The 9,659-nt window shown below is 47.3% G+C and overlaps 1 protein-coding gene across 1 annotated transcript in view; it reads right to left on the bottom strand.

Annotated features, from left to right (window-relative positions):
- Positions 1-955: 955 nt before the first annotated feature.
- Positions 956-9,659, bottom strand: part of CHST11 (carbohydrate sulfotransferase 11) — a 226,043-nt gene continuing 217,339 nt past the window's right edge. The window contains 1 exon segment of the mRNA XM_028490593.1: positions 956-2,348. Within this exon segment, the coding sequence (XP_028346394.1) occupies positions 1,494-2,348 (855 nt within the window). The 3' untranslated portion in view covers positions 956-1,493.

Here is a 9,659-nt window from a genome sequence, read left to right as displayed (position 1 = left end):
AGGGCGTGGGTTACCATCACAGAAGGCTGTCCTTGCTGCTCGTTGCTGGTGGTTGCAAAGGCGCGGATGGTTTCTTGGCCTTTGGAGGAGCGGATATGCATAAGTGTACAAATAGTCTGCCTCTGACCTTCACAAGGAGTAGAAATGCCAGGCCATTGCAAATCCTCCAATGTCTGAGTCCTGCCACAAAATTTTAATCTTTTACATGACAAAGAGTAGAAAACAACACTTCTAGGTGGAGACCTTAAAGCTGGGCTGGAAATGACAGGAGGAGACGTTTGGCGAATATTCCCTTTCCCTCACCCAAGGCAGACATCACTAATCAATCACAGCACTCTTCCATGCCGTGCCTGGCAAATCTGTTCTGGGGCTTAAAGGCAGATACTACCAATAAATTGGAGTGGGCACATGACAGGAAACATTTTTTGTCATCTCTTATGTTGGGCAATGAGCTTGGATTACTCACCAAGTTAAGTGGCCTGTTCCAAGCACATGGTTTTCAAATTTGGGCCGTAGAAAAATGCAAATTTGTAGGGATCCTGAACCTTCTGGGGCTGTTCGTGAATAATCCAAACCTCATGTTAAGTCCATGAATATCAGGGGTTTGCTAACTGTCGAGCTGGATACTCTGCGTCCACGTAAAGCTTCCTGAGGGCCAAGACTATTGGTTTTGTTCAATGCTCTATCTGCAGGGTCTAGAATTAGGCCTAGCACATAGTAGTTGCTTAATAAATACTTGTTGAACGTAAAGCACCAGCCACTTTACCTTCATCACAACTGGCACTGCCAGTTAAAAAATTCTGTAGAAAAGCCTATTCTACCAGATTGCTAAGTCTGATGGGGGGAAAAAAAAAAGCTACAATCAATCAGCTCTCTCCTTGGGTTAAAAAAATAATCACTTTTCTTTCGTGTGAGGAACGTTTGGGTCGACTGAAATCAGTTTGGAATCAGTCCCTTGCAAAGGTGCCTCTTTCTATTTATTTCTAGCAGAATTTCAAGAATGGTGGTATCAACAGACAGCACAATGGTTATCACAGTGACTCTCTGAGCGGTTAATAAGGAGAACATTCATGCCCCTGCACGAGCTGCTGCAAGCACAGAACGAAACACAGATTTCTTCTGCAGAGACGTTAGAATCTTGCTGCCACGAAAAGAAATCTATACAGAGACCATGTTTAAATAACTATAAATAACATTAATTAGAATTTATGGGATGCACAATTCATGGAATTCACCAGAACACAAAGAAACCTCTGAAACAGTGTTGTTGGGGGATTCATGTCTAAAAAACAAGGACACCCATCCTAGTCCCCTGCAAAGACAGCCGTCCTTCCCTACTAAGGATTTTAAATAATTCTCACTATGCTGCTTGCAGCATCGTCCCCAAAGAAATATTAATTTACAAAATAACCCAATATCCATAGAATTCTTTTGACAAATAAAAATCTTAAATTAAAAAGCACGATTCTCGCCCCTCTCCCCACCTCCACCCTTCATTCCAATTTCAGGTAGCTTGGCACTGAGTAATTGAACATTAAAAAATCGAGTTTGTAGACTTCGTACAGCTGCGTCTGGTGCTCTGAGCTGATGTTCTGGAAGAACTCTGTGGTCATTTCATCAGTAGTTCTCGTGGACTTGGCGTAGGTGGGGAACTTCAGGTAGCTGCCCACGCCCGCCAGCTGCAGCACGTAATTGGAATCCTCCTCCAGCGTCTCATACTTGCCCACGAGGTCATAGTGGATGTGGCACGGGTGACAAAGGGAGTAGACGGTCTGCCAGTGTTCGTTGAAGGGCTCCTCGCGCTGGGTGTGCGGGTCTATGAGATAGGCCACGAACTCCTCGAACTTGACGTCGTCGCCCTTGCGCAGGGCCTCCTGCGTGGCGTTCTTGCGCTGCCGCCTGATGATCTTGGTGCCGTAGCGCTTGTGGAAGGAGGTGTTGTACTTCTGCGTGAACTTGTTCCGGTAGGCGGACACCAGCCTCTCGAAGGGCTCCCGCACGAACAGGAACTTCATGTAGCTTTTCAAGCGGTGGTTGATCTCGGGGATGCTGTACTGGTTCAGGGTCTTCAGGTTGGCCGAGACGTGCGCCTCGTTGGCCGGGATCTCCATGGGGTCGCTGTACCTGCCCCGCCCGGTCAGGACCATCATGAGCCGCTTCCAGTTGGTGCACGCCACCTTGGGCACGTAGCAGTAGATGAGCTCGTGGTCGTCATCCACCACCAGGTGCTTCAGGTCGTTGGGGGTCAGCACCCGCCGCTTGCGGCTCACGGCGCTGCTGGCCCGGCACGTGTCTGTGACCTGGTCCCGCCGCATCTGGTGCAGGACGGCCGTGTTGGAGAGCTCCAGCTGCAGAGGGGACACAAGAAGAATACGAACTCAGTACTTGTGTGGGAGGTTTACACTGGGCCACATCCACAGCACGGTGGCCAACGCGGGCCACCGAGGCAGCCACTGACAACCTAAATGGCCTGCCTCCCTTTCCAGTTCTCCATCAGCTGTCGGGGCTATTTTTTTTTTTTTTTTTTTTTTTTTTTTTTTGCTGTACGCGGGCCTCTCACTGCCGTGGCCTCTCCCGTTGCGGAGCACAGGCTCCGGACGCGCAGGCGCAGCGGCCATGGCTCCTGGCCCAGCCGCTCCGCGGCACGTGGGATCTTCCCGGACCGGGGCACGAACCCGCGTCCCCTGCATCGGCAGGCGGACTCTCGACCACTGCGCCACCAGGGAAGCCCTCGGGGCTATTTTGGTTCTGTGTTCCACCATGCTTCCTTTGGAGGGTAATGATAATGACCAACTCTATAACTTACCCATCACCCTCTACGTGCCAGGCATTTTGTTAGAGCTTCACGTATACAGTTTTCCTTTTCTCTGTACAACAAACTTGAACCGTTATTGATTTACTTAACAATATCAAATACCTGCCGCTGTGCCAGGTAGCATGCTGCTAGGCACTGGGGGTGCAGTAACGAAAAGGTGCAACAGGGTAACTGCCCTTATGGAGCTGACAGTCCAGCTGGAAAGAAAAGGGAACTGAGGTTCAGAGATGTCAAGTTACTAGCTTGAGATCACACAGTGAGAGAGTCAGTATTCAAACTCAGGTCTGCCTGGCAACCAAAGCTGTCCACTTTCCACTCTAATCCGATGTCCAGTCCTCCAGTCTTCTTGATTAAAGCAGGAAGAAAGCATGGAGTTCTGGCATTTGACTGATCTATTTCAAAGCAAGGGGATCCAATTTTTCTACAAGCCTATCACTGTGGACATCTGTTGCTTTTTGCTTCCTCAGTACCAGTGCCTTGATTTTCAGCTGGGAACCTGCCTTCCCTCATTCTCAGCTCCCTTTCCTCTCAAGCTGCCGAGCTGAGAGAATGCACCCTGGAGCTTGGGGACAGGGAGGAGGGCCACCATGCAGGGAGAACTAGACTGGGAATGAAGGGAACAGAGGAAGGATGAGAAGAAAGACAAGGGGATGTATTCCCAGTGACATCATCTGAATACCTAGCTCCGACCCCCAGCTTCTGGGCTTTTGTTGCATTAGTCAGTACATTTGCTTTGGTGCAAGAGGCAGTTTAAGTCTGGGTTATATATCACTTGGAACCGTAATATATGGGTATTCACACTTATTATCTTTGAGCTTTTCCTCTCTGCCATATTCATCCACTGATCCATCCATTCAAACATGTGTCCAGACCTCATAAAGTACAAGGCATTCTGCCCAGCACACCTGGGAGATAGAAACCTTTCCTAAAGGGCTCACAGCCTAAGAGGCACCAGGCCAGAGAGCTGGCGGCCTCCGTAGGGGCCAAAGGGAAAATCTGCATGCTCCTCTGAATTCTAGGAGCAAAGGTTTCTCCCCTAAAGGCCATTCACTCCCAATCTGAACTAGTTCTCAGTCCACCTAGAATAGGCAACATGAGACCACACTGCCCTGGTGTGCTGCCATCTTGGTCTCCAACCCCAGAGACTCACCTCACAGACTTTCAATGGAGTGGTGACACCCTACTGTTGTTTGGCTTGATGCCGTGCTTCCATCTACCCTCCTGAATGTGTAATGTGCTCTTCTTTTTTTTTTAATTTAATTTTTTCTTGTATATCGGAGTATAGTTGATTTATAATGTTGTGTTAGTTTCAGATGTATGGGTCTTCTTTTAAATATCAAAGATACTAATATTATGATTAAAGTTATAGAGAGACTAGGGCACCAGGGTTATGGAATAGCCACTCTGGGGCCGCAGATGACATGGTTGCATCCCTGACCCCGGAATGAATGGGGTCCCCAGCCTTATACTTGTCTTCTGAGGTCCTTCACAGTCCCGCGCCAACCTACTTTTCCCAGCTCATTCCCGTTCCTCCCCCTTTTAGAACTGAAGGAAGCGCCAAAGAAACAAATGATTCACTCTTTTCCTGTTGGGCCCAGCCACTCCTATCCGGGATTCTTCCCTCTCCCTTTCTGCTGGTATAAACTGGATAATCCATGAAGGCCCAACACGCTCCCCTGCCACGCAAGTGGAAGAATCATTCCCTCCTCTAAACACCCTCCCCACTGAGCGTCCTTTACAGCACAATTGCCCCGTCTATTTCATGCTTGGTTTTCTCAAGTCGGGCGACCCCTTGATTCACAGGGACCCAAAGCCACACAGCCACTGCCCTCTCCAGGCTGGACTGCGGGCGGTCTAGAGTAGGGAATGCGGAGGGATCAGTGAAACCCCCCTAAAACCACCTGCACAGGCAAGTCAGTAGAGCCAAGGGCCTGGGTGGGACCCAAGAAGCTGGCCTTGTGTTTCCAATTCTGAACCACACTCTGTACAATTCATTCTAGAATGTGCACAGGGCAGCTGGGATGGGCTTAAGTGAGGAACACTGATGAGTTTATGGGGGGCCTGAGGGATATCCTGGTGGCCACTGGAGAGAAGTCATTACATCCTGCTTTAGGGCTCTGTGTCTGTCTTCTCTCATGGCTCCCACGACGATGATGGTGACGGTGATCATCAGCCGGCATGAGACAACAGCTGGGGGAGCTACTCTGTGTCAGGCACCTTCACACCTTCAGCTTATTTAAATACATTATCTTTAATCTTCCCAGCAATTCTCTGAAGTAGATGCTATCACCAATGGAAACTTCCACACTCAAGGGAAGGAAGCAAACCAAGGCAGAGTGCTAATGTTCTGAAAATTCCATGAGCAAACAGGAGATGCTCTTGCTACTTTCGTCTCATAAGCAAACTGGGGGAAATCTCAAAGGAGTTGTCGCTGCCCTCTTGACGGTCATTCCCCCCCTTTACAATCCTACACTGTCACTCTTCCTTTCAAGAAGTCGAGTCTATTTCTCTAGCCCCTTGACTCTGGCTGGCTGTGACTTGCTCAGACTAGCAGAATGTGTTAGAAGTGAGGACGAGCCAGTTCTGGAGCCTATTACGAAGCCTTGTACTTCCTGCCCTTTGCGGCCACACCTTCATACCACACTGGCAAAAGTTTCTCCCTGTGGAACGCAAGTACCATGAAGTGTGAACTCTGTCCTTCCAGGGCTGTAGCTCCAGTGCTTGCAAAAGTGCCAGTCATATAGTAGACGGTCACTAAGTATTTGTTGAGTGAATGAATGAATCAGTTAATAATCTCTTCAGGCAAACTTGAAAGGGGGAAGGCCCCTCTGTAGCTAAAGAAATTTCCCAATTGTTCATAGATGTCAGAACGTTCTTTAATAGAGGCTGTAATAGTGATCCCCCCAAATTCATGGGGGACCTCAGAATGTGACCTTATTTGGAAATACGGGGGGGTTTTTTTTGCAGATGCGATTAGTTAAACTGAAGTCATACTGAGTTAAGGTGGGTCCTGGTCCAATGACTAGTGTCATTATACGGAGAGAATACAGAGACACAGAGACACACATAGAGAAGGCCACGTGATGGCAGAGGCAGAGGTTGGAGTGATGCATCTACTAGCTAAGACATGCCGAGGATTGTCAGCAACTGCCAGAAGCAGGGGAGGACAAGGAAGGGTGTACGCGTGGAGCCATCAGAGAGCGCGTGACCCCGCTGACACCTTGATTTTAGACTTCCAGCCTCTGGAGCTGTAAGAGAATAAACTCCTGTTATTTTAAGCCACTGCGTTTATGATACTTTGTTATGGCAGTCCTAGGGAACTAATACAGGAACCAAGCCTTCAGCCCATACCTTTGAGCAAATTGTTATAAAATATAAATGTATAAGAGAGGGTAACATTATATATGATAATATTTTTACATAGAAGAGTAAGGAAAGGGTATTAGAGCACTAAGTAGAAAGTGGGTAAGATCTGCAATCAGAAGACCTAGGCTTGGGCAAGACCCTTAACTTTTTAAGCCTCGGTTCTATTATTTGCAAAATGGGAATAGGGCCACCTACCCTGCAGGGGTGTTGATTAAATCAAATAAAAAGTATGGGTTGGCATTTAGACAATAAGATCTAGTCCAGTTCAGCATTTGGACAAGGTATGGTACACTGAAGGCGGTTAACATATATGCATTCTTTTTAAAATTAATTAATTAATCAGTCAATCAATCTTTGGCTGCATTGGGTCTTCCTTGCTGAGAGCGGGCTTTCTCTACTTGCGGCGAGCGGGGGCTACTCTTCGTTGCGGTGCGCGGGCTTCTCATTACGGTGGCTTCTCCTGTTGCGGTGCACGGGCTCTAGGCGCGCGGGCTTCAGTAGTTGTGGCTTGCGGGCTCTAGAGCGCAGGCTCAGTAGTTGTGGCGCATGGGCTTAGTTGCTCCGCGGCATGTGGGATCTTCCCGGACCAGGGCTTGAACCCGTGTCCCCTGCGTTGGCAGGCGGATTCTTAACCACTGCGCCACCAGGGAAGTCCCTATGCATTGTTCATGAAAGAAGAAAAAAAAAAAAATCCAAGAAAGAAGGCCAGAAATCTCAAAGACAAATTTCACCAGCTCTATAATTTTGTTGCAGGCCAGCCCTAGGTCATGGAGTTCAATTAATATTTAGTTTGAACGGTAAAACCCTGACGTTTGCATTTCCTGATTTCTGAACAGATGTATTCATCACCTTAAGAAGAGCATTCATGCCACTTAAAAAACCAAACCCAAACCAGAACTGTCCTAAAGGAAATAGGACTAGGAAGGAAAAGGGGCCCATCAATTTTGTCCATTTGAATCACTACTGGACAGTATTGAAGGCAATACATTGCTAAACGAGCAGAGAAACAAGGGGTCCTCCTTCTTTCCCCCCAGCTTTTTTCGGTTGGAGACAATTTTCTGGCCGTTTGAATCCCCACGGAGGTAGCATGTCAGATAATATTGCACTCAGGACCACAGAGCCATGAAAAATGGAAGCGATACCACAGCGTCGTTTTACATCCAATTGCAGAGACAGAAAATAACTCAAAGGGGCTTTGGAATGTGGTATTGTGGTTTCCCTCTCTTCCATTTCCTCCTTCTCCACGGCAGTTTAGGTGGCAAATGGTGCACCTGCTGCAATGAGGCAGCACAATTTCCCTCAGGAGGACTTTGGGGCACAGATCAAGAGAATAAGCCTATTCTCAATCCTGAGACATATTCCCAATCCCTTCTCAGGGGGAGGAATTCACCCAGGCCTCTAGTGTTGATTTTTTTTTTTAACAAAATATTTTGTTTTTATTTTAAAACAATTTCAGGCTAGTGTTGATTTAACTTATTAAAAGTATAATGGTACTAAAATATACACAAGTATAAAAACTAGGTAGAGAAGACCAAAATAAATGGAAACATTCAAGTGAACAACATTAACCTGAGGGATGATGATGTTTTTCTGGAACCAAAGCCCTACTAGAAACGTACAGGGTACTTGCCGTCTATGCCGGGATAGGCTCTTTGCAGTGTGGCATTCCTCCTCTATGTGCTGCTCAACTTTTCCACCGCTTTCTCATTTCTAGTTACTATAAAATCCAGCACCCTCTAATATCACTTGATCTTTACTTGGTCCAAAGGCATCATTTATATATTTTTTGTCTCTGCCCATTTCTAATGAGCCCAAGACAACAAAAATTGAGTTACACGTTCCTACCAAGACCATCAATGAACACATGTGCCATAATTTCACATGGCGGGACTAGGTGTGGCCCTGATAATCCAGAAATGCTTTAACGTTTTTTCAAAATACAAATAAGAATACAAAATAAGAATATAAAATTAATACAATTCTCAGAACTCAGATCCCTGGGAGCTATGTCTGTGGACCCCTTGTATTTTGGTTTAAGAAACCTGGATTAAGGGGAGCCCTGGACAGGTCAGAGGGAAGAGAAGAATGCTTCACCATCGTGGCCAGGATGGGGCAGGAGAGATTTCAGGTGGTGGCCTGGGCTGTTGCAGATATCTCCATTTTTGTTATTAGGACCAACCGCATGTTAGAAATTGTAAGCGGTGATTTCTAACCTTAAAGAAAATGCAGATCTGGTCGTGTCACTTCCACACTTGTCCCCAGTCAGGGTTCACAGGAGCTTTTGTAATGGTCCCAACTCTTCAGCAACTAACAGGTTCCCTGAGTATCAGTTTGACATCTATCCAGGAAGAGGAGGGAGCGAAGAGCATTTCCTTGGTGAACAGCTTGCTCCCTCGTCACGGAAAGAAAACATCTGTCTTCTCCAACCATGTTGTATCAGTTTTACAAAGAGGGCTTGTTCTTCTGATAATTATCTGAGCTTGAGATCAATCTCTTTCCTTTTTCACTCCCTTTCTCTCCCCTCTTCTTTCCTTTCTCAACGGTATCTGAAGAGACCATAACAAAGGACATATGTGTAGCATAAAACTGAAAGAGGAAAAAACAAATATACTAAAAGGGCTGTGACTGAGGATATTCTTTGGTGGTGGGCTTCCTCGTAGCAGGGACAAAAGGGGAAACAGGAGTAAGTCTCCTTGCTTTTGTTCTCAGAAAGAAGTAGCATTCCAATTGCTTGGGACAGAAAATATACGCAGTGTTAGGGACTCGGAAATTTGAGAGGAGGAGGGAGATTCTTGGATTCAGTGCGCCCTCGCTGGAATATTCAGAGGATCCCTTGCTTCGTGGGAGACGAGTAGCACGCGTCACTATCACCTGTGTCCGCAGGGCCCTTCAGCATTCGCAGAGCACTTTCACACACCGTCCCGCTTAAAGATCCCACTGGCACTTCTCCAGAACCTACTAAAAGGAAGTTGATATTCAGCAGACCGGCCCCTACTTCCGACCACGTGTTATCTTTTTCTGGGCTGGCTCTGCCAGGTGTTACCAATACCTCATGTGAATGTTCTCAACCTTGGGCTTGCATGGCAATCACCTGGAGGGCTTGTGGAAACGCAGTTTGCCGGATCCACCCCGAGTTGCCAGTTCAGTAGGTCTGGGAGTGGGCCTGAGAATCTGCATTTCTAACAAGTTCCCAGGTTGTCAGTTTGTTAGGGCTGCCATAACAGAATACTACAGACTGGGTGGCTTAAGCAGCAGAAACGGACTTTCTCAGAGTCCTGGAGGTGCGGGCAGGGTGGGTTTCCTCTGAGGTCTCTCTCCTTGGCTTGCGTATGTCTGCCTTTTCACACGGTCAACCCTCTGTGCGTCTTTACCCCTGGTGTCTCTTCCTCTTCTTCTTCTTCTTTTTTTTTTTTTTTTTTTTGCGGTACGCGGGCCTCTCACTGCTGTGGCCTCTCCCGTTGCGGAGCACAGGCTCCGG

This window comes from Physeter macrocephalus, chromosome 6, assembly GCF_002837175.3.
Source record: "Physeter macrocephalus isolate SW-GA chromosome 6, ASM283717v5, whole genome shotgun sequence".
NCBI lineage: Eukaryota > Metazoa > Chordata > Mammalia > Artiodactyla > Physeteridae > Physeter > Physeter macrocephalus.
This window is presented reverse-complemented; position numbering and strand designations above follow the sequence as displayed.